Source organism: Neopsephotus bourkii, unplaced genomic scaffold, assembly GCF_033783945.1.
Source record: "Neopsephotus bourkii isolate Nb327-2 ecotype Australia unplaced genomic scaffold, CSIRO-AGI_Nbou_v1 NB_1763, whole genome shotgun sequence".
NCBI lineage: Eukaryota > Metazoa > Chordata > Aves > Psittaciformes > Psittacidae > Neopsephotus > Neopsephotus bourkii.
The window spans coordinates 605,962-631,531 of NW_026902237.1; the positions used below are offsets into that span (position 1 = coordinate 605,962).

Sequence of the window (25,570 nt, forward strand, 5' to 3'; positions counted from 1 at the left end):
CAATATTTCTTCTGAGCTTTCCAGAATTAGAACACAGCTTCTTATTTGAACTGCTAAATTAAACTATAGCAATTCTTACCTTTTTAATTTTATTTTGTTTTTTCCCCAAAATCTTATTTTTGGAAGAAATGTAGTATAGTAATAACGAAACAAACTGAAACATATGGGAACATAATCCTTACATAAATGACTGGAAAAAAACCCAAGCTTTCAAAGAATTTATTATTCCCTGTAGATTGAAACAGCAGTATCCAAATATCCAAACATCAAACCAGTTAGACCATAAGATCTAACTGGTTTGAGAGGTACCTCTGTTGTACTTCACAGTCCAGGAATTGCAAGTAATAGAGATTGAACAACAGAATATGAACTGATAGCTAAGTAACTGCAGCTGGAAATTTTGACATCTATAGCTGTCCTTGCATATAATTATGTACATGTATTTAGAGCTGAATCCAAAACTTTAACATTTCATGTCCATTCCTTTTTTCTTTTTTAATTTTTTTCCTTTGGATTTTTTGTAGTGGTTTTGGTTTGAGTGGCTTGAAGCTGCAGGGAGTTTACAAGCAGTCTTTTAAAAATCCTAATATTATTATATTAAAAAAAATAGTTAAAACTAGTATCTTAGTTTTATTAATTTGTTTCATTATGAATATTTTCTGTTACAATTCTGATACGACTTTAAAAAGTCATATATGCTGAGTTTGAGACCCATGATTTTCAGAAATTACCGAGTCATCTTGGAAAATAGAATTTGCTTACAGTATCTCAGTTTGGCAACCAAAAGTCAGTAGTTGGTCAAAAAAACTGACTTCAGTTTAATTCTTAATCTGTTCTTCAGTTTCTTCTGAAGCCCTGGTCAAACTGGTCAGTGGAGCAAGTCTAGTCTTCTTGTAGCTGTCTTTTCATTTTATGCCGCTGATGCTGTGAGCTGATAAATTAAAGCACATATATCAAGCACATACATTTTATGACCTTTTTCTTATTATAATAGCCTGTCTCTAAGTATTTTGGTGGGGGTTTTTTGTTTCCCTTTTTTATTCTTTTATTTTTTTATTTTTTTAAATCAGCATCCCCCGAAGTGAAACCAAACCTAACTTTTGATACGCAAACTACCTCTCTAACAGAACCAGTCTGAGCTATCTTGGCTGTTTGTACTGCAAACCTGCATTTATTTTGGGAGTAATAACATTATATTGACATAGAGATACAAGCTTGATTTTTTTTTTTCACTTGTTGGAAGTTGATTCAAAAAGATAAATCATGTAAGTTTGTTAAATCTAAAGAAAAGAATTCTTCATGATAAAATTCCAGTAGGGTTGTAGAGGAACACTGGGCAGTTGCATTGTTTGTTTCATTTTGATGGTGAAACAGGGAAAAATAATAAGAACACAAAATAATCTCCAAGTTGGACCCCAAAATGATCACCTTTTTTCCTATGCCAAAATCAAAACCTTAAAACTTTGAAATGAACTAAAGCTTTTACATGGAGTACAAGAGCTTCTCTAGTTTTTGAATGGTATTTTCTAAGCATGAACATTTTCACTAAATCAAGTCTTCCTTTGAAAGAAAAAAGGCCTGTGCTTTACTACTTCAAATTCTGCCCATTTTGGTCCTATGGTAGAGTTAGTGATGAATGGACTCATTTTGGAAGCCTCACTCAGCTCATTTGCAGGCTTTAAATTCTGCATTTTTCCTTCCAAAGGGCCAACATTTCACCCTGAGCCTGCACCTGAAATTATAGGCTGAGCTACAAATAGACTATATAGGTGTCAACTGCAGTTCAACATACAAGAGGAATCATTTCACCTGGGAAGTAATTTTGGCCAAGCCATTGGTGGTTGCCATAGATGGGATTTAGAGTAGTGCAGTGAAATTACCTCCTAGGTTAGTAGCGACAATTTTGCATTATGGTAGAGAGATGATGAGCATTATATAAACACAAGAGCAATTTGGAAAGCTTCGTTTTTCTGTGATGTTATTGGCACATTTGTAGGAAGCGTTTGATTTGTGGAAAATGTCACATTTAATGATATCTCTCATATCTTTGTTCTCATCCCTTACAAAAATGATTTATGGTTTGGAAAAAGCACAAGATGATTAACTGCAGATGTGATTTCTTGTTTCCCAGATATTTGAATTAATTGCCTATAATTGTGAGTCATCATGTACTGTGTGTTACCAGGCTGAACAAAAAGACACAAAACCAGGAATTAAGCTAAAGCCTTCCTTTTGTATGTATGTTTATGGTATTGAATGTGGATGAATGGTTTATTCAAGACTAACTTTTAGGAGAAAATAGTCACAATTTTAACACTGATTCATAAACTCCTTCCCTAAGTGAATACATGGAGCAGAGCTGATGTTTCTAAAGTATTTTTCCACACAGACTTGAGTAACTGAAGATGTGTCAGTGGAGAAGGAATCTTCCCTACAGTGGTTTTGCAAGCGTGTTACGCAATGCATTTTACTCTGATACGTGTTTTTCTAGCAAGGTAACTCCAGGGTTTTTATCACTATCTTTTCCCCTGGTGACCTGATTTTGAGGGTTTGAGGCATTAGAGTAGAATAAAAGTGCAACTTATGCTGTAAGAAGTTAAGTGGGGTCAGTAAATACATCTTTAAGCAGTGTGGTTATGGCCAGTATCCATCAAAACCAGCTGATGCTGAGGGCTCTCCAAGCCCTGCCATCAAACTTTGGTATCCAGCCCTGTGCTCCAGATGTTACTCTGCTGATATTATCAGCTTTATGGGGACTTCAGGCTTCTAAATGTTGATGCTCTTGTTTGCATGCTTAGATGCCAAAAGCAGGCTCAAATAGGTTTGAAATGTCCTCCCCATTTCTTCCACCTCCATCATGTTATGTTTGAATGAGAGTGGGAGGAAAGCTAAGAAGACTGAGGGACACTTGCCATCTTCCTCTGCTTATCCAAGTGCCATTGCCTTCTTTGGATGCCTTTTATATGCCACATTTTGATCTTTCTTTCCCAGCTGGATGCTTTAGCAGATGTTTTAAGAGCAAAGACATTAGGATGGTGAGTATATTTTGATCATGGTACATGAGACTAGAAGCTTATTCTTCTGTGCCTCTTCCAATGCAGATTATGCAAAGGTAGCATCAAATAAACATTTCTATGTATTCATTTTTAGTTTTCCTGTCTAGTTAGGTCCTGCCAAGTGCAATTATTATAAGTTGTATTCTGCAAAATATCACCTAAACTATTACAGCAGAACAGGCATTGAGCATCCACTGGTGCTAATTGATACGAAAAGGTAAAAGGAGGGTTGCATTTAGACTGGGATAATTTTGGCTTCTTGAGTATGCATGTTGCCCAGCTTCAGGCATGTAAATTTTGCAGTTTGTGAAGTCAGTGAAGAGAAAGGTTGCTTGGATCTCTTCACCTTTGGAAAAGAGCTGAAAGTCCTGTTTCCACAGCTGTCTTGTTTGTGGATATAAGATAGGAAGGGTTGTACCTAAATCTTTGCAAGGGTGTCTCTCTTCCCTTCAGTTCAGCAACCCTCATCAGAATGTTCTACCTGAACGATAAGCTCCAGTCTTTGGAAAGAGGCAGCATGCAGCAGTTCAGTAATAGATCCACTTACTTTCATCCATACAAGGTGAAACCTGAAATTTTACTTGCCTAATGTAGAGTATTGATTTTCAGCACTTTGCAGCAATGACAAAAATAGCCATCTCCTGAGAGCTGGCCATGCACTTTTGTGAACTGTTTTAATTTTATTTGCTTTTAATGTATATATATAATTATTATTTATTTATTTTTTTCACACAAAAATATTAGCATTTGAGAATCCTAGTGAAATGGTGGTGGAACATGTGGTGGATTCCAGAATAGGATGCAGACTTCTATTTGCAGTGATGTCTTTAACCATAAATCATCAGGCAATGCTGAGAAGCACATTAGCAGAACCTTACCACTGTGTCCCATGAATTTCCTGCCTGGTGATTTCATGTTTGCAAATGCTGTGTGATAACTTGTAATAATACAGTGTTAATTATACTGTGTATATTGACACTGACACTGGGAAGTGAATCTCACCTTGCTTTTATGTGTGTGTTTAAGGTAGCTTTCAAAACTCACCCTTGCAGCATCTTGGCCCTTAGATTAGTTATTTCAGCAATTCCACTTTGTGGCAATAATATATATGTGGCTGCTCCTGACAGCTCGGTGTGTACTTTTGAGGATAGTTCTAATTGTTGAAGTTTGTCTAAAGCCAAATGTAATCATTTGTTACAGCAATTAGAAAATGTCATGTATCCCTCATTCTGCCTTTGTTCTGTATGAAATCTGTTGCTAGCTATTTGTTTAATTATTCTGCTGGATGCAAACTGTAGTAGCAGTAAATGGCGTTGCGGTACATTAGGTTCCTCCCATATTTAGGCGAAACCAAATGTTCCCTGCCCAGAACATTTTGTACTGTGTGCTGTATGTTCAGTTTTGTGGACAAAGATGGCTGGTAATACATTTGCAGCTGTTGTCAAGATTACTGTTCTAGCTTTTAAATTAAAATACTGAAACGTTGCTGTGTTCTTGTCTCTCATAAAACGTACAACAGCAAGATATAAGCATGTTTCCTAGGAATATCCATATTATCTCATTGCTTCATTTGTATCTGATAAATAATACAAGAGGCCTGGCATGTCTTCAGAGGTGGGACTTGATTTGACAGTGTCTCTGCTTTTTTAATTTGTCTTGATTACTACACTGTGTTTTTAAGCTGTTTATTTCATAAGCATTAAACCTGTTTAAGTTTTAATATGCAACTCTAAGAATAAGGGAAACACAGTGTTTTCTTCCTCCTTGATAGAGAATTATTTTATATGTGCCTTAATCCTGCATGTTCAGTGGGTCCTCCCCTCCATCTCAGAATCTCCTGTCTCTTCCCTAGATCAAGGTCCTGCTCATCTGAAAATACAGGTATGCTCAAAGGGTAACTTCTCTGTAATTATTGGTCCTCATATATATATATGTGTGTGTGTGTGTGTATGTGTGCGTATTTAAGAAAAGACAAAAGCATTTGATCACTCAGTTTACACTTTCTACTGAGTCACCTTCAACTTGCCTCTTGGAGCTGAAAGCTCATTTGTATCTTCTTTTGGCTCTCCAGTTTCCTGGGGTTTTGTGTCTTGCTGTCCCTTCCTGACTGCTGAGAAACTAGGAGGCAAAAAATGCTTCTGGGTTCTGGAGCTGTGCTTGCCTCTGCTCTCTTTGCAGTAGTCTGAAACTGTGGCATGGTGCATTTGAGTTCCTGTGCCCAGGTTAAAGGGAGACCACCTCAGCAGGGCTCACTGGTCTATTGGTGTGACTTAGGCATAGGCAGCTGGCTTTTGCCCTTCCTTCTCACACCATTCCTGTCTAGCTTGTCTCCACGTGGATTTTGGGATGTCAAAAACCCACAAACTGGAAGGCAGCTGCAGGTGGGAAAGAGCCCTCCTGCCATTTCTCTGCTCCTTGTGCTTTTGCTTGCAACCGTACTTAAGGATTTGCTCAGGGGCTTGGAGGCTTTTCAGTACAGTTGAAATGCAGTCTCTCCTCCCCTTCTTTTTGAGGTGATAGGTGCCAAGTTATTGTAAATTTAAGGTATGGGCCAATCTAATTACTGAAATTTGGGTCTTTGTTACTTTACGGGTGGGAGATAGATAGGTAGGTAACTAGATATGCACTAGCACATTCTGCATGGACACTGGTTTTTGTCATGTTTCCCTTGCATTTTACAGAGCATGCAGCAGCTGGATCACCACTTTAAAGAGGGCAGAGAGATGCATGTACTATCCACAACTGCCAATGGCTCCTCTAGCCCAAGCAGCCTTGCTGCTCCCTGCCTTCCAGTGTCTACAAACGCTTCCACACTCTTCACTTAACCACCATAAAAAAACCCTCTAGCCACAAATGGGGAGAGAGAAATGTGCTGCAGCTACACAGCCAAGAGGAGCTGTGCCATTTCCTGATAGTGTGAAGCACTCACTCCTCTTCCTTCTGTGGATGTACAGCACTAACAGAGACTGAGGTGAGTGGCCAGAAGCGACCTAGCACCAAAATTGCACAGGCTAAGCTCAATTATTTATTTCACCAGGGCAATTTAAAAAGTAGGTTGTGATAGTAAAAGCATTTAAATGTACTTCAGGTTGCATTTTAGCCTCTGCATATTTATTCATTATGTGATGCAGTCTGACTCACACTCTTATGCAAGTCATTTTGTGCAGAGCTGTAAGGGTCACTGTGTTTTCATTAAAACAAAACGCTTCCTGTCCCAGAGGGGATGGTCTGAATTTCAAGAATAGGGATGTGCAGCTTCAAATTGGTTTCTCCTCTGTGTGTGTTAGGAGCTGTGTGACAGCAGGGTTTGTTCTCATCAAATTAGGTTAATTCTTGGGTAGGATCTGGCTGTTTACAAAATTGGTTTGTGCTTATGAGAAATTGCTGCCTCCTACAGCTTATCCCAGTAGTGTTGTTCGCAAATGATGATGTATGGCAGAAACATGAAAACATTTTAGAAAATAAAAGAATTAAGTTTTTTGTTTAATATTCAGATTTGAAAAGTATCTCCAGATGCAGGAACCTCCAGCCCATGGCTGTGCCCGCACACTGTGATCTGTCACATCTCCTGCCATGAATAGCCTAGAGGTGGGGCTGAAAAGGACAAGACTCATTCATGGCAGGTCGTGCTTCTTGGAAGCTACCTTTAACCCTCCCAGCTAAAATTCATGTTTTAGACAGTATTTGCACTTTGGAGCAGAGCAGGATTAGAGCTATGGCAAGAAGAGCCATGTTGGTAGTATGAGAAAGACTCCAACCTGTATCACTTTGAGGGAGGTGAATTTTCTGTTAAATACTTAGAAAAAGAAAAAAGCGCACTAGTGTAAATACTGCACCTTATTTATGCAGTGTTATTTTTCTGGGACCAAAAGTCTACAGGATAAATTACTGGAATATATTTGAGTATTTGGGGTTTATTTGCATGTATAAATGCTTGGTTAAAGCCAGAAATACCAAGTCCTTTTTTCAAACACTCCTTTCCCAAAAGGCCAATCTGCCTCATTTCTGCATACAATACATGCAGGCTGATTTGACTCCAAAACAGAGATGGCCCATGATGTTTTTCACTGTTGCTCACAAAAATGTACAACAGACAATAGCAGAAACCTCTTGTTACTAATCAAGAACAGCTTTTCTTAATCACAAGATTTTAATAGCTGTTCTGTGTAGAACTATAACTAGTGATCCAATCACTCGTGCACTCTCCTCCACTTAATTCTATTTCATGTAACAGCCTAGTGATTGCAATGGCTTTCCTGATTGCAGCAATTGCAAAGCCCCGCTCCTGTTCACCCAGCCATGAAAGATGACTGGATGCACTGATTCTCTACTGAAAGCAAAAAGGAGCAGCAGCAGATTGAAATTGCAGCAATACAGTAGAAAAAATCAGACCCATCAGAGCTTTTTTATTTCATTTTCTTCCTCTCTCTTTCTTCCTTCCTTTCCTTTCTTTCTCTTCCTTTCCTTCGCTTTCTTGAGGAGAACCAAGGATTGCTTTAAAGATGTTGATAAACTGATGCTCTGCTTACATCAGAGTGTAAAAAGATTTTTTTAACTCTACCTTACTGTCGAAGACAAGCATTTGGCTAAAACAAAACAAGGCTGTGCTTTTGATTGGGAAAACTGTTGGCTATCATAAAACAATAGAAAACCCTTTTCCTTTTTTGGTTGCCTCCTAACTCTTTTCATTAAGCGGGGAACTTTTTTATAAGTGATGACTTACAAACAAGTATTTTCACAGATCTGAAAATGATAAATCCTTGATGAAGTTTCTCTGAGAGTATTGTTTCCCTGCCATCAAATCAACAGCCTGGTCTCTCCAATATGAAGAGGGAATGAAATCTGCTACTCTAAGTCCACTGGACATGAAAAGCTAGAAGCATACCAGGTAAGAGGGTATTTTTCTATCAGGCATTATACTACATGGCCTTTCTTAATTACTGCCCATCTTCTACACTGCTTACTGTTCCTTTATCATACTCCTCTTGGTAATGGCTTCCATACTCCTGCTACCAGCTGTCTTCTCCTCTCTGCTCCTGAAAGCAGGTACTTGGTGTTGGCTTCAGCTGACGCTTTGTGTCTGTGATCATCCATATTATTAGTGGCACTGAAAGACACTGCTGGGTTGCTTTTACATATTCAGTCTGAGGCTAATGTCTCTGTTGTAATGGTTTGCGCTGAGGAATTTAATCACAGAATTATTAATCAGCTTTAGTCGGCAAGAGGAATTTTAGAAAACTATGTGTTTGCAAAACAATATTTTATTAATAAAAAGACTTACAAACAGTAAGAAAGAAACCCTAATTTTACACTGGATGAAAAATCCAAAATAAACTCCCAGAACAGTGCCTCAGTTCTTCACTCTCTGTACAAGAAATTCCAATGATAGCAATCCTACGTACACATTTATCTCAAGATGGCTGAAAGTACAAAAAAAGCACCATGAAAGCACCATGTATATTTCTGTGCAGAGTAGCTACACAGCCAGACCGACTTAACACACACAAAAAATCATTACGTCAGTGATTAAAAAGCCATGCTTTGTGTAGCACCAAAAGGAGAATTATGTGGGCTTAAAAAAAAAGGTTCACTGAAAACTGCAAGCCCTACAACCCTGAATTAGGGACACGACTGGCCAATTTCTGCTTGCAGCTTCATCTCTTCTTTTCTCAGAGGAAAATTGTCAATAAGTGCAAATAGCTCAGCTGGGGTTGCTGGGAAAGGATAGCGTTCCTTGTCCATTCCGTGCTTGTCCATCACTACAATGCTGAAACTGTAATGGGGGATCCTTAACAGCAGCCTGCAAAATAAGGAACTTGTTAAAGCCCATCATTTACTTCCTGGGCACTTCGAACTAGAAAGTGGCAGAACAAGCCTGTTTGAACTCAGCAGAAGGTGGCAGGGATGGTCAACAGGGGCTATACAGGCTCTGCTTTGTTCAGCTGTAAGGAGTCAGCTAGAGCGGGTTCCTGCACATGCTGCATGCTGAACCTCTGCAGTAGGGAAGGGTCAAGGGAACTGCAGTCAGCTCTGTTTTTTTCTCAGACCTGACTGTCACTATAGCACACGCCATTACCTATTGCTCTCACAAGAGGAAATAAAATCCAAAACCAAACCATAAGACAAAAAAGGTGCTATATGCACTGCCCAAAGAAAACCATTGTGTTGCAGCTAGTCACAAGTAGGTTATTCCCGTTCTTGGCTGCCACATGGTGTAAAACCACAGTGAGATAAAGCAGGACAAAATTACTGAAATCGGTTATCTGGTTGTAACTCCAGTTTAGGAGAACAAAAGCCACTGCTAAGCGTGGCAGAGCTCTTTCCTTCTACAGGGTGATTTGAGCTCCTCTGGAGTGTGACAGTAACAAAAAAAAGCAGCACTTCCATGTTTTGTTTGAGGGGTTAATGAACTAGGAGAGCCTTAGACATGTGGTCAGTCAATGGCACTGGTATGGGGAAAATAAATTCAGCCAGCTGTGAAAGAACGGTTTCAGGACAGGGAAAAGAGGGGGTGTTGGTGAGGCGCAAAGTATCAAAATTTACCTTCCTTTGCTTTCTAACATGTTTGAGTGCTTTCTGTGACATCTTCTTACAATTAGGAAACTCGGCTATTAAATTCAAACTAAAATGAAATTTGAAGCTAACCTACGGTGACAGGAAACTACATTCCTCTTGTGCCTCATCCCACTTAAAAATATTACCCTTTATAAATCTTAATGCTAATGTTCCAAGGTACCAAGTTTTAACTAGGGTACCTGTGTTCATTAGTTTACTGAATGCAAATTCTGGACAGCATCTTTATTCAAGATGTTTAAGCATGTGTTTCATTTTGATTTAAGTGCCTTCCAGAACTAGAATGCTGCAATTCACACATTGCAGTAACAGAGGAAAAAAATATCAAATTGAGATCTAACTTTCACTGAGTGCAGGGCAGGTCATTCTATACTTGTTTCTGAAATGTAGTTCCATTAAAGGTTGTGGGAGATAAGGAATGAGGTATTACCAGAGCTTATTATTTTCTACAGAGGCACAAGAAAGCCATTTCAACTTTAGTTAGTGGATGAAGCAGCTTGTCAACTCTGGGAATATAAAGACAGTCTCTCTTCCTCCCTTATCTCAGCTGTGGAGAAACAAAGACTGCTTTCCGCCTGTAAGACCTGCAATCCAACACCACCTTTCCTGTGCTGAAAAGGCTTTTATGACAGATGGGATAGAGTTAATTTTCTTCCTAGGAGCTGGTACAGTGCTGTTTTTTTTGATTTAGTGTGAGAACAGGGTTGATAGCACACCAGGTTTTTTTGTTGTTGCTAGGTAGTGCTTACTTTAATCAAAGACTTTTCAGTCTCATGCTCTGCCAGTAAGGAGGGAGCACAGCCAGGACTGCTGACCTGAACTAGCCAGAGGGATATCCCATACCACAGAACACCTTGCTCAGTTTAGAAACTGCGGGGTGTTGGCTGAGAGCCACCAATCACTGTTTGAGGATGGGCTCAGCATCAGTGAGCGGGTAGTAAACAAACTGCACATCACTTGAGTTTCTTGGGTTTTATTCCTCTGTTATCATTATTATATTTTACCTTATGTCAATTATTAACCTGTTCTTATCTCAACCCCATGGGTTTTACCTTTCTCTGATTCTCCTTCCCATCACACTTCGGGTGTGGGGGTGAGTGAACAAATAACTGCTGTGGGGTACTTAGGTGCTGGCTGGGGTTAAACCATTTAACTTTCTTGAATAAAAAAAAAAGCTCTTTGTGCTCTCTTTTTCCTTTTATAGAGAAAAAATAGTTGTGGTTTTTGTTGTTGGTTTTTTTTTTTTTTTTTTTGCAATCCAAGAAATAGTCTGATTTGGAGTGGGTTTTAATTGGGGACAGTAAAAAATGCAGACATTTCTTCAGGCATATCACAACAGATGTTGCCTAAAATACCCCTGCCCTTTTTTCCCTAAACAACTACCTTTTTCCCTGCCAATGAGGCTTTCACTTTTGGCTCTGGTCGTTCTCCTGGCTCTCGGAAATGCTGGCTGGCACTTGAATCCTTGCCTTTCAAGTGAAAATCAACCCCCTGCAGTCTAAAACCAAGTCAAAACAGTTTAGGCACCTCAGTAAAACTGCTGATGTTGTAGTCAGGCTGAGAAGGCTGAGATAATTTCCCCTTTGAAATATTTCCTATATAATTTCTACTTGTAGGACTTCAAAGAGCAACCACTGCTTTCCCTTCTGGCCTGGCCACAACCCCCAGCAGCACTGCAGAGATGATGGGCTGTCACTGCTATTTGGGGCTGCACTGGCAGCTGTGCCAAGGCTGTCCTTGCATAGTGATTGTAGCCAGTCAGGACTACATCAGACCAACTCCAGCACAAATACAGACACAGTTGAACTTCAGTGGCAGCACCCAAAAATTATAAACCTCTAACATGATCACAGGGATTCACAGGGAGTTAACATAATTCAGAAATCCACTCTGAGCAAACAAGAAAGGAGGACATGGCATTTGAAAGAGTGGCATAGACATCAGTTTGTTTCATGTTTAAATGGCTGTGACCCATTTAAATGTGAAACATGCTGACATCTATGCTCTTAATTTCATAAATACCAAATGCTCATGAGTTTACAGTAGCTGTTACATAGAGAGCAAATTAATCCTAAAACTTACTCATCAATATCTACCTTCCAGTGTCTAGCTACGTACATTAGAGGATAATATGTATATTTAGAAAGCAAGATGCAGAGAATCAAAGCCAATACATCTCACATGCTAAGGTGCAAACACAATGGTAGTGAGAGCTTACTGTACCTGAGTTGCAGGGCAAGTGATGGGGGCAGCAGCTTTACACCTATTCTTCCTATCTGTGCTGGGAAGATACCAACCAATTCAACTACAGTAACATGGCGGAGGTCTAACCCACACTGTGCCGGCTGGAAGGGTTAAAAGAAGAAAGAGTTGTCAGTTATCAGTGAGAGAACAGGGGGTTTCTTTTGAGCCTGACTTTGAAAAGTCTCTGATTCACACTGTAAAGAAGTAGAGCCGTGTGACTCCCGGTGATGTTAAATAACAGATTCTTCACTACTCTTAGAAACATAAATTTGTCTTTGTAATCACATGACAAGATGCCAGGGTATTAAGCATTGAGCCAGTAATCTGGCAAACAAAGCAAGGTATGTGAAATTGAAGTTGACTGTAAAAGTTTTCTTTCCGGCCGACTTGTTTGACCACTGTCAAGCAGTGGGCAAAGTACTATAGCCAATAAATATAGTATCTTAAACTGTTTCGTTTTGATCAATATATTGAATTTTCTTGACAAGTTAACCCAGCACTCTGAATTATTTCTGTTCTAAGTCTCCGCTCCTTTGTTTGCTGGTGCACTGCTTATTTCTGAAGCTATTCACACTTCCTTGCATTGTAGTTACGAAGTCTGTAAGCTTAGTTTGCATGAACTGCAACCACTGAAGTGCTCGATGGTTTGGGTTCTTTTCGACTTCTTTAGGACCCGAGTTAGGGTATGATTATTGAGCATAAATTAATATTAAATTAATCTGGGGAGGATAGATGAGGGACAGAACTGCCTGGGATTCAGCAACTGGTCAGAGGCAGCACAATCTAGTAGAGAGCTGTATTAGAGGCTGGAGAGATGGTTCAACTCAAACCCACGAAACATGGCTCTGAATTAATTCTTACTGCTTCAGCCAGATCCTGTAGTGGCTACACTATCATAGCTGACTTTTGTGGGTTCATATCAAACAGCAGAGCTTGTCTTTTGCCTTTCTTTAGAAAATAAAAATACTTGCAGTCCCACCCCTGAAATCTGTTTTACCTGCAGCATTCCCAACTGCAACCTGTAGAAGAAGTTGGCTGCAGTAGGAGTTGAAATAATTAGCAGTCTTCGCTTCTCATAAAATTGATCGAGAAGTGCTGCTGCTGTCCTCACATTCACATTAAGATTCATGGCTAGAATGGAAATTAAAAGTTACACAGCATACTGAAAACAGGTCTGCTTCTAAAAGCACGTTTATATAGCCGAAGCACAAAACCCAAGAAATAATAATAAAGACGATATGAGTGAAATACTGGCCTCATTAAGGCCAATAATTTTATCTTAAGCTGTCCTGGTTTGCAAGATGGATTGACTCCAGAATGTGAAGTTTTGAAGACAGCTTTGATCTAAAACACACTATCAGTTCTGAGTTATCATCATCATCCTAGGGAAGAGCAGCCAATGGCGGCAAAGGTTTCAGCTGTAAGTGCAAATTGGCAGAGGAGATAAAGATCTTTAAGTTTCTTACCTCCAAGGCAATAAAGTTTGCAGCTGCATTGCACCCCACACCCCCTTCACAAATTCTCACTGCCAGAAAGAACCATTGCTCTGGTTAAATAGTAGAATACTCACGTGCACAGCTTGGCTCCACTCCTGACCACCCCAAATTGTACTGGCATACTCTAGCTGGGCTTCCTTGTAGCTCATAGCCACCAATGCAGGAGAACTCACATGTAGCACCATAGTTATTTCCATCACCTGAACACTTGATGTAGCCATTGTCTGGGGCATTTAATTTCACACAGCGCCTGACTTCAAGCAAGAGGACAAAGAAAACACAAGGGGACAAGGCATGAATCACCCTGTTTGTTACTAGGGTAGCATGGCCAGTGGAATACCAATATAGGAGATATTTTTCTGTTTGCTTTCTATGTTATTAGTCATGTACTTAAAAACTCCAAACAAACAAACAACCTCATCTTAGCTTACATGTAAACTAAAATGATACAGATGCATAGGTGATTGTGGTATCATGATGACAAAAGGTCATGGAGCACAAAGAGAGCTGAAGCTGAAACCTACAGGTTTCACCTCTGAATATTCACCTGCAGGTTTGAAGATCTGGACTTGTGGAAGGGCAGCCCTGCTTGATGAATGTGAGTCACAGCTGAAAAAACTCCTTTGCATACTTGTTTCAGCAGCTCACAAGCTAAATATCAGGAGGGAAGGGGTGCAGAGCTGGAGGCAGGACAGATCAATGAAGCTCTTCTCTGATGTGTGGAGTGCAGGCTGTCCACCCTGCTGCAGGCCTGGCCCCCAGGGTCTTGAGCAAGATGGAATTCACCCTTTCAGCATCAACATAGTTTATATACACATACATTTGCAGACAAATAGAGAAATAAGGACATTTCTTAAATTGCCTACTAAGCCAGATGCAACTCAGTGATTGTGTTTATAGGGTAAAACATCATTCTTACCTCTGACTTTAACAAGAAATTTGCAAGTGCCTTTATTTTCAGCTCTGTCAAACACAGTATATTGGATTTTGTGGTCGCCTTCTGGAAAATGGGACCCTGGTGGCAAGCCTTTCAATATAACACTAAAACAGGAGATAAAACAGGAGAGATGTTTATAAAATAGTTGGTATTTTCTTACTGACAGTGGTGTAAAGATTGGCTGGCTGTGCTGTATGACTGAAGACTGACAGTAAGCAAAGGACAAACCTTTAATTTTGCTACCAACAGCCCACCCTGAAGTCACATGCCAAAGTCCCACCCTGCAGAGTGGGCTCACTTCCTGTACAACAATTCATAAGGTAGCCAAACATCTCACCATTCCCAAAGGAACTCAAGCTTCCTTTTCCTTAATTAAGGAAAAGGTTGGTCCTCCCATGTTTTGTATCATGAACAATCCACTGTCGGGGCTGCAGTATAACTCAGAGCTGGCAGAATGTAAGTAAATTTCCAGCCTCTTATAATAGGGATATGCCCTATCTGGCTGCTCCTTGTGACTCCTCTTATGTACACAAATGGAATACAAAGTGAGATTTACTGTCACAGCAGAAAGGCATGGGAATGCACAGCAACATTTTCACCTGGATCTTGTTCCTATTCTGCAAACACAGCAGGAGAATTCAAACACGTTAAACGTATCCTCAGTATTGAAGCATAAGGTTGAGCAGTGTTCCATGTAATGGAAAAGGTCATGTACTCATAGGACTGCAGGACCCAGTAATTTAAGGGAAGCACTGCATACTCTGTAAACATCACAGTTCAGCAAATTTTGGATGTGATTTATGGAAAAGCTTCGACAGGTTCAATAGCTGGCCTCTTTTGGGCTGGGAACAGTTACTCATATGACAAAAACCTATGTGGAATAACCACCTTTTTTTTGTTTTCTGTCTGCCAGATATTACATCAAAAAGACTTTAGAATTTCTTTCTTCTGACACTTTTCAAAGTTTTTATTTTATCAGGCTTTTTTTTTTTAATACTTTTAATTGCCATAGAATTCTAACATCAGACCTTAACAGCAATCTTGTTTTTAACTGTGCAATGAAATCCTCTTTCTGATATTATTAAATTATAGCAATAAAAAGGCAATGTCACTGTGTCTTTCAACAGGTTTATTACACTCACATAGAACTGTAAGCATCTTTAAGCTTAAAACTTTGAGCTTTTAGGCTTAACTAGTCCACTACTGCACTGTTAAAGACGTATCTTGCTTACTGTATAGACTTTCTATACACTTACCATTGCAATAATTGAAATAAACTGACATAAATCCTGCATGATAATGACAGGAAAATTAGACAGTGAACCTTCACAAGTACACCTTGCTCTTCTGGAAAAGGGGATTGTGAAACCATAAACATTATCAAGGAAATTCTGAAGAAAGTGTTAAGTTTAAATCCAATGTTTGAAGCTACTGGAGTTTCAAACAAGAAGCATTACTTTAAAGGTAACTGCAGTTTGCTGGGACAGCAGTAACCAGTACTACCTCAGGAGGAAGCCTAAAGATTATTGCAGATACTGTTTTGTGACACAATTCACCTTTGTTTTATAAGACAGTCAAAATGGCTTCTGCTGCCATTTCTTTTCATCCTTATGTATAAAAGGTAACTTGCTGTAAGAAAACGTTTTGTTTATAAGACCCACAAAGCACCCTGGAAAATTTCACAGGTGCAGCCAAAATGCTGTAGTTGTTTATTTCATCAGCTCTAAAGCAACCACAATAATCTTCTACCCTTCACATAGAAGCCAGTGCCTGAACGATTCACCTCCAAGCTGTCAGCTTTTTCAGTTAAACATGCAATTCTTTACAGGCCACTGACATGTGACAGTTATAAGAGAGCATCTTGGGTGAATCAATGGAAAGGACACCTGCAACCCTCATCAGCTGAATTGCTGACCAGGACCCCAGCGATAAAAAGGGAAAAATACAAACATCTACAGAGTTGCACCTACTCTGTCAAAATCCCATCAGCAGTGTCCCGTCCCTCGGGGGTGTCCCAGAACACTCTGGCTGTCAACTTGTTGGGCTCTGCAGTTTTTTCCTTCACACTTGGGCACTGGATTCTTGGAGGTTCAGTATCTGTTGAAATACAAGGCACAGAAATGGGTACTTGTGAATCTGTCACACCTATGCATTTTCTTCACAGCCCTTGACCTGCTGTCAGAGTAAACAAAGACCACCTTCATCTGGCCTCCTCAAATCTTGAGCTGTCCCAGCTAAGGCATACGGAGCCTGTACTTCTCACTTCATAAGAGTAAGAAATGACAATAAGCAATGCCTTGCAACGTAGAAAACTAAGTAGTTATTGTAAATTTCTTTACACAGTCCCCAGCTTCGAACTAAGGAGGGATGCCCAGCATTGTACACAAGGAGCCTGGATGTTCTGCTTTTCCTCTTTGTTCATCTGTGTGGTAGATCTTTTAGGTATAACTCCCATGGAGTCACATACCAGCTTTAAAAATGAGCAGAGACAGGACTAGTCTTTACTTGCAGATAGAAAGCAATAGAAAACCCTTACACACATGCTAATTTTTGTGAGATTTCTTTTGGTATATAAGCAGTGAAAAAGTACATATCTTTTCCTGTAGTACTGGGAGGATAACCACTGATTTCTTCATAGATCCTCCTGGAAGGTGAAGCTAGCAAGAGTGAGTTCCTACTGCAGGGAGTGGAGCAATAAAAAACCACAGCAGAATCCTCTAAGCAGCATTTAAAGCTTCCTGTACTTTACAACATCCTTCACTAAAGATACATAAGGCATTTAGTTCTTCCTTATGTATTCTATATCACTCAGTTTATTCACTCCTTCCTTTATCTGCTATGGTATGTGAATGGACAGGATTTTAAAGCATCCACTTTGTCTCCTTTCCTCATATGTCTTATTCACTCCCTTATATTTACGGTACCTTCCCATTATGTGTGAAAACCTCCTCACACTAGCCAGTGAGTGCTGTGCCCTACTCTACAAGACTACATCGGTCTCAATACCTCCTTGGTGTAGCTGAATTAGGATGAGAAATAACCCAGTCTCTCAAAGGTTGCTTCTGGCTCTGGTTAGTTTACTGTGGCAACAGCTCACTACTGTGCTATGGACAGTATATATTAAGTAAACTTAATGCTGGAATAAAAGACAGAACAGCATTTAAGGGCCCAGTGTTTTAAACAATCAGAAAGCTCATTACACTATTTAGTGCAGCAAAAGCCAGTTGGTATAAACCAGCTTGGACTTGCACATCATAGAGACAAACAATACAGTTACTGTGGGAACCTACTCACCAAGCACCCAGTGGCCAGGCAGCCTTTTGAGCTGGACTTAAAAATTCCTGGAAAGGATATTCTCTTCGGTCATTTCAACTGCCTCTGCCCATTCAACAGGCACTAAATGAACCCCACCAGAATAACTGCTTTGAAATGGACCAAGAGAAAGCAGCTGTCTACCAAAAAGGCTCTTTATCTGCAATGGCCACTGGGATGCGTTAAACCAAACAGCACTCCTGTCTTTTCGCTTGTGCCTTGTACAAAGTTGCAGCTGATCTATAGCACATTAAGCCCTGTGGCCACAGCTTGGCAGAAGAAAGGCAGGTCTAAACAAAAAACGACCCATATAAATGGCGACAACCACAGAACATGCAAGCAAATACACAAGTGACAAAATTTAAACAATCCCCCCCCAAACCCTTCAGTAAAAGGTATGATGTGAGCAAAGTACCTACCTGCAGGTTAGAAACCTAAACAAAACAAACCCTGGCAGAAGAACCCACAAGACTGCTGACTGCTGGGGAGGCTTTATCAGGATGAAGAAATCATCCTGTAAGTGACAGACCGTCAGATTTTCCCACTTAATAACTATTTCTGGCCAAAGTTGGAGCCAGGACACACTGCACGGTATCTGATCCTGTACAGCTAGTCTTACTACAGTGTCACTGCTGAAAGACCAATGAAAAGCCAGGCAGATTTAGTTAAGCTGTTTAGCAGGGCTACAAATTACACACATGAAATTTCACCTGCAAGGTTTAATTCATGGACAGGGAAATTGAGTTTTCATAAACAATGTGGTGCTGTTCAGCCATATTCTTGTAAGCTGTCACTTTTCTTGGCTACTCAGCAACAGCAAATGGTACTCTGCCTCCTCATAGGAAAGTGTCATCGCAGACATGGAATCAGGAGGCTAGCACTGGAATACTGAAGTTTAAAGCAGCCTTTTGAACCTTGTGGGCAAAAATGCTATGTTTTCAAATGGGTTTTAAATTTAGATTTTTTTTAATCATACTTCCAGGACTGGCCATATTTACTATTTCCATAAAATTTAAAGAGCTTGTTAACTGGTTTTCTCATGGTTTGTGAATTTGGGAAGACAAGAAGAAAGAAATAGAGATGTACTGAATGCCCCCTGTTTGCTTATTCAGAAGTCCTATGGGATAGGTGAATGGTTTGCTGCTACATAAACATGCTGTTATTACTTATTGCTGATGACATTAAACAATGGTTGGGAGTTAATTCTAAACATTAGTCTATGTCAAAAGCATAAAGAGATGAAGAGACTGGAAATCATAAAAGGCAGAATGAAAAACATTTTCCTGCTCTCCCCACCACACTCCACAAGGCATTGCTCTGTATTTCAAAACATCCATTATCAGGGCCTGTACAATTAATGACTCAGAGTGCAAAGCTTGTTTCAGACATCCATAGTTAAAAGCTGTTACTTAACTACCTATCAATACAGTCTTAGGATGTGACAAAAGGATGACTTAGCATGGTGACAACCATTTACCACAATCTGTATCATACAATCAGCAGGACTATGAAACCTTCATAGAAGAAAAGAAGGTGACATTTTTCAATCTTCTAGACAAAAATATCAATTTCTATGTTACAGTGCGTTAAGGTTATAATGGAAATATTATTCAAATGAGTATTGGCATTTTTAGCTTACTGATAAAAAGCAGTTTTGATCTTTTTTACACAAAGATACATTACATTGATCTTTTTTTAAACAAAGTTATTTCGGCAACATGAAGGATATCATTCCTCTTATAGGAGGGGGACAGGGGACATACGGTCTGCTTTGTTAGGACAGAACACTCACTGTCTGTAAGAGCTTCCATAAAGTGACTGCTAAAACATACCTTATTTAATAAAAAAAAAATTAATTACATATTTACCCCCTTTTAATGAATACCTCACTCAGCAACGATGTTTGCCTTATGCCTTTTGTATACGGATCTTCACCATTGCACTGTGAACCCTCCAGTCTTGTGAAAAATACTAAGCAGTGCAACTGTAGTACAAAATGGTAGAGGAAAGCACCTTGTTTATAAGAAGGTTATAAATTCAGGTCTGCAGTAATTTTTCCATACTTGATGCCAATAGCTGTGCTGTCCTCAGGCTACTTCCCTACCTATGTCATGAACTTTACGAGCCCGTGCCTGTAATTACACCTAACATCCCTACTGTGCAACTAATTGCTTATATGCTAAAGTAAGAAATAAATTCTTTGTATTTCACCTTAATTTTACTTGTCAGCTGGAAGTGAGCTGTTCAGCCAGTTGTCCCCTGGCTACTAGTAAGCTTTCATAGGCTGCAGTTCACTGATGAGTTTTCTATAACTACAAATTACATACAGTAAGGGACATGTATTCAACTGGAAACTGCACTGATAACCTTATTAAACAGTTTGCTAACTGTGTAACTCACTATTTGCATAAAGATACTGTGTGCATCCAAGGTTATAAGGTGTCTTCACCATCCTATGTGGTATTACCAGAACTTAAATAAAAGAATTACTTTTACTGGGTTACTTGGGACTTGCAATCATACTCTGTGCAACAGCTATCCAACATTTTTGGAATCAAAAAGATGTTGTAGCATTAACTTAACCTCTTTTATTTAATTTTTTTTTTGCTCAAGACATACTTGCTTACTCTACTCTGCAAGAAAATATCCTCTGTAATAAGCACCCTGTTGCTGCAAACAGATGAGATTCTGGAAGTGCCAGGAAATACAGAGGACAACATTTTATCATTCCCAAATTTAAAAGGGTTTGTTTTTCTTCCTCTGCCCACACCACTGAGAAGGACAAGGTTTGTTTTTGTAAATAAGAAACACGAGCCCACACAAACACTTTAGACCTAAGCAGCAGGCTCATTTCTACATTTGTACAACACCAAGTAACTGGGAAACTGAAAAAATTCTATGAACATCAGGCCACAGTGGAGAGAGTCCACAGCCATTTGCTAACGTAGACTGAGCCACAGGCATTCTGAGGAAAACCAAGTTATCATGCACCAAAAACACTGAGCACAAATACTCAACCACCCACAAGCTTAAATTACTGGAAGCCAATTCAGATAGCCAAAACCCACCTTCCTTTGTGGGTGGCTGCTGCAGCTTTTATCAGAGACTCCTAGAAACAAGAGCAGAAGCTGAGACTTCACTGTCTATCTGTTGAAATCTCATTAGTAGTAAGGACAGTTAAATCTCAGTATTTGTTTATCTATCTTGCTTTTCATTTATGTATATAAAAACAATTATTCCAGCCAGGGCTCCCAGGAGGCAGCTTACTATGCAATGAAAATTGCCGATGTAACTAATGTGAACTAGGCTGAAATTTAGTTCAGCTCACTATAATCATGCTGGTAGCCAGAATCCATTCGTATTCCCTGGATATATTTGGGGACCATGATCCCAAGAAAGAAAAGCAACACATCAGACAAAGGGTTTAGCTTCAAACCTGTTTTATCATTAAGCTACAGAAAGCATGACAGGCTCCAGCACAGAGAACATACTAGAAGAGCAGCAGAGCAATTACAGATTCCCAACCCAGAAGTCACCCAGGAGATCAGTGAAAGTCAGTGAAAGCTGTTACAAGCATTGTAAGGCACTGACTGTTTACACCAGCCTCATCTTTGTTAAAGTGATAATGCTTAGAGCTGACAGCTTGTGTATAAGGAAGTCAGTCTGTCACTTGGGACTGAAAGTAGTAAGTAGCAGACAGTATGCTGTATCCCTTGGAAAACTTTCCTCTGCTTCCTCAAAAGCAAGAGTTTCTTTTTCTCCCCAGGAGCTGGATGAAAAAAAAGCATTTTGGAATTTATTTGGAGGACTTTGGCACCAGCAGGACCCTCAAGATGCTGACTTTTGGGGATGAAATCCCATCATTCTACTTACCAACACAGGATGCTGGCCGGCCACTCCATACTTTGTTGTCCATGCACGTTACTATACGGTCACCTTTCAGCTGGTATCCTGGTGAACAGTAGTACTCACACCTCGAGTCAAAGTAGGCACCATCTAAGCACTTGAAGCCCCCATTGGTGGGCATGGACAGAGTGGGGCAGCGCTTTTCTGAAATAGAAAACAAGGACTGCTAGAAACCTGTTATCCCCTCTTTAGTGTAATGTGAATGTGGGATATTACATCGAAATAAAGACACGGCTAGTAAATGTCACATGGGAGAATGTAATTTGCCACATGAGGTTTTTCAGACTGTTCTTATTAGCTGCATTTCAAATTTAACTTTACGTACACATTAGTGGCTAATATAATACAATATTTATACAAGAAAAAGATGACAAGTACCTATTCTTCTCTGAAAATGTTTTACTTAGACAGCCCATTTAGACAGCCAATACAAATCATGGCAATTTACAAAATCCAAAATGGGCGGTATTTTAAAGCAGCTTAATGGCTCTGTCATAAAACACACAAATCAAAATCCCACACTCATAAAACACTCCCTGCCTGCCAAGACTATTTGTACCACTCATGATACCATGCAATGTACCACAGTAAGATCCTCCACAGCGACCCAATATACATAACCAAGTATACTATCAATGTTTAAAATACCAGTAACAATCTGAAGATCACAGTTTCAAAGGCAAATAGAGGTTATTTTCCTTTGCCCGCACTGCAAGCATCACATGCAGATTTCATAGCTACTTACGTTTGCACAGCACTTTCCCAGACCAGCGTTTGCTTGATTGACAAATAAGCTGCTGAGGGCCATGCAGTTCATAGCCTTTTTGACAACGAATATCACATCTTGTCCCCAATACATTCTTATAATATTCCCCTTGAGGTGTCCTGCAGTTTGCATAACCATGTTTCACTTTAATGGGGGAGCACCATGGTGTTTCTGGCACAGAGAAAAACCACACATAGTATTTTACAACATGCAAAAGGTCATACATGAACACAAAATCACTTTCTTTACTAAAGAAGAAAGAAATGGGGAAAAAAATCATATTTAAAAAGCCACCAATCCTCACCGTGGAGAAGTAACACAGCAGCAAGGTGTGCTAAGCCTTATGTATCAGAAGGTCAGCCCTTCAACATCTGGGAGCTCTAAATATTACAAACATTAAAGATTGTAGCCTTTAACCTTGGTGGGGTGTGGTGACCTATCTTGTTTTGTCCATGGAGAAGAGATTCAGAGCAGCCCTGGGGAGAAGGACTTGGGAGTGTTGGTCAATGAGAAAATGAACATGAAGTGGCTTCAGTGTGTGCTCCCAGCCCAGAAAGCCAACTGTATCCTGGGCTGCATCAAAAGGAGTGTGACCAGCAGGTCAAAGGAGGTGATCCTGCCCCTCTACTCTGCTCTTCTGAGACATCACTGGAGTACTGTGTGCAGTTCTGGTGTCCTCAACATAAGAAGTACATGGACCTGTTGCAGCAAGTCCAGAGGAGGGCCATATGGATAAGGGGGCAGGAGCACCTCCTAAATGAAGACAGGATAAGGAAATCGGGATTGTTCAGCCTGGAGAAGGCTGCGTGGAGACCTCATAGCAGCCTTCCAGTATCTGAAGGGGGAGCCTACAAGGATACTAGAGAGGGACTCTTCACTAGGACTGCAGTGATAGGACAAGGGGTAACAGGTTAAACAGAGGAAGTTTAGATTGGGTATAAGGAAGAAGTTCTTTACTGTAAGGGTGGTGAGGCACTGGAATGGGTTCCCCAGGGAAGTTGTGAATGCTCCATCCGTGGCAGTATTCAAGGCAGGGTTGGACAGAGCCTTGGGTGACATGGTTTAGTGCAAGGTATCCCTGCCTATGGCAGGGGGGTTGGAACATGATGATCTTAAGGTCCTTTCCAACCATAACTAGGCTGAGATTCGATGATTCTATGGAGTAAGTGTGCCACCATGTGGACAGTTTCATGACAACTAGACCTCTTTCCCGTTGCTTTTCAATGGATGCATCTAATTTCTACTTGGTAACCAAAGTTTGCATTAGGAGCACCTTTGGTCTAGTTGTAGTTGTCATTTTTACAACATCTAGCTCTCTTACTGCTCATTAAAAAAAAAAATATTCCATAATAGCGTGTGCAGTAAAGGATATTGCTTTTGCTGAATATGTTATTTCAAGCTCTCCCACAGTTAGAAGTGACTTGCATATTACCAATGACATGTCTACACATGCCCTCCGTGTGTCGGAACCATTCAGGGTTTAAGTACAGCTTCAGTTTTGGAAAGTTACTTTCCAAGTTAACACCCAGGATTAAGCCTGAACTGTAATTTGGAACTGGGTACAAACAGCAGCTCCGTCACTGTTCTCAGCAGTTCTGAGGTTCCACATTGAAACATTCAGGTACTCTTCATAATGCCAACAAAACAGCCTTCTATCACCAAATGAGCACAATGCCATTGCCATGATTAAACCGGTAGGCAAGCGTCCAACAGACTAAGTGAGGAGCCTTTGAGAAAGATCTGATCTTATTCCTCTCCCTTTGATAGCTATTTGCAGCCTCCAAGGGCAACGTGCATGCTGGCACGATACGCAAACCCTTGCTCTTCCTACTGCAAAATCCTTCATAAAGTGCTGATGTTCATTTAAAAGCACACTATATACTTTGCCTATATTCAGAAAAGCTCATGAATATGAGCTTTACCAAGCTCCAGAATCTTAAATTCAGCTCTAATGTCCTCAACAGTCTGGACTTCATGTGTTGAACTTTTTACCTCAAAAGATGGGTGGCAGACTATCTTTCTCTAATATCACGGAAATTGAGCCTGAAATACAAGAACCATCTTCTAGTTGCCCCTGGATGCAGGACAGTTACATGGATGAATCTGCCAAGTCAGAGGAAAGCTGGAATTTGGCTGGAATTACATGGCTAATGTTCCTACTAAACTCGTGGGGAAAAAGGGAAACATGTACATAAAACTGAAACTTTAACTGGCTGTCAGGGCTACACTTTAAAACACTCAGGACACGGATATCATCTTGTGAGGCTTTAACACCATACGGATACTGACAGGTGCAGTATCAGAGACTTACTAGCCAAAGCTTAAAAAATATTTCTTGAGCTCTGACCACGGGGTGCATCCTGAAATCTCTGCTTCTTCTGCAGCTTCTAAGTAGGAGTTTCCTACACAAGGAGCAAGGAAGCCTGCCCCTTATCAACTCCAAGATTTGAAAAGGGCACACTGACAGGGAGAGGGGGAGGGATTGCAGAATAAAAAGAGCAAGATGACAGGTCCTGGAATCCTGTGTGACTACATGTGACATGCAGCAGGTACACGACAAAAGGTTCCAAGCCTGCAAGAAAAATGGAAAAAAAACAACAAACCAACAAACAAGTATCTTGCATTTTACAAAGTCACAGGAGAGATTCAAACTTAATTTCTGGATTGTTGGAAGATGATCACTTCTAGCTCTTAATTCCTATAGTTATATACATTTTTCCTCACAATTTGGATCAGCTCCACACATAAATACACCAAAAAAAAAATCAATACAGCCTATTTTAGACTAATCCCTTTTGGAAGCAGTCTTATTGTACTGCAACATGCTTACTGTATTTCACCAATACATGAAAACCTTTTACAATGATGTGAAAGTGGCTTCTAGTTGCCCCCAGATGCAGGACAGTCACATGGCCCTTCCTGTAGTATTGTTGCAGCTATGGTGGTCTATAGTGAAAAACAAAGCAAGGCTCCTAGAGAGGGGTAAAACATCTTTTACTGGACCAAAATGAGAAAGAAAAAGCAAAATCAGACATTCTTTTGGATGCAGATAACTTAAAGGGCTTAGGAAGAACATCTGTTTGACCTAAAACATTATTATGCTTCCTCTGGAACTGAATGTGATTAAAAGAGTGGGTGAGGCAGGGTTTATAAAGGGGTAAGTATCTGGGCTTAGAGCAAGTGATATCACTGAAAAAAAACAACCAAAAAAACAAAACCAAACCCAAGTAACTTGAAAAGCTTTCGTGCCTGAAAGCACATCAAACGATACAACAAAGTT

The 25,570-nt window shown here is 40.0% G+C and overlaps 1 protein-coding gene and 1 long non-coding RNA gene across 3 annotated transcripts in view; one reads left to right on the forward strand and one right to left on the reverse strand.

Annotated features, from left to right (window-relative positions):
- Positions 1-5,667: 5,667 nt before the first annotated feature.
- LOC133225563 (uncharacterized) lies at positions 5,668-16,714 on the forward strand. The gene is made up of 4 exons (XR_009729193.1): positions 5,668-6,027; positions 7,291-7,432; positions 7,798-7,944; positions 16,471-16,714. It is a non-coding gene; the product is annotated as an uncharacterized LOC133225563 (long non-coding RNA).
- SRPX (sushi repeat containing protein X-linked) overlaps positions 8,298-25,570 on the reverse strand; it is a 42,029-nt gene continuing 24,756 nt past the window's right edge. For both annotated transcript variants that reach the window (XM_061378064.1, XM_061378063.1), the window contains 8 exons: positions 22,270-22,461; positions 21,492-21,668; positions 16,277-16,403; positions 14,289-14,410; positions 13,444-13,623; positions 12,871-13,004; positions 11,853-11,974; positions 8,298-8,856 (listed from right to left, as the gene is read on the reverse strand). In XM_061378064.1, coding sequence (XP_061234048.1) covers positions 8,676-8,856; positions 11,853-11,974; positions 12,871-13,004; positions 13,444-13,623; positions 14,289-14,410; positions 16,277-16,403; positions 21,492-21,668; positions 22,270-22,461 — 1,235 coding nt within the window. In that variant the 3' untranslated portion in view covers positions 8,298-8,675. The remainder of the gene's footprint in view (positions 8,857-11,852; positions 11,975-12,870; positions 13,005-13,443; positions 13,624-14,288; positions 14,411-16,276; positions 16,404-21,491; positions 21,669-22,269; positions 22,462-25,570) is intronic.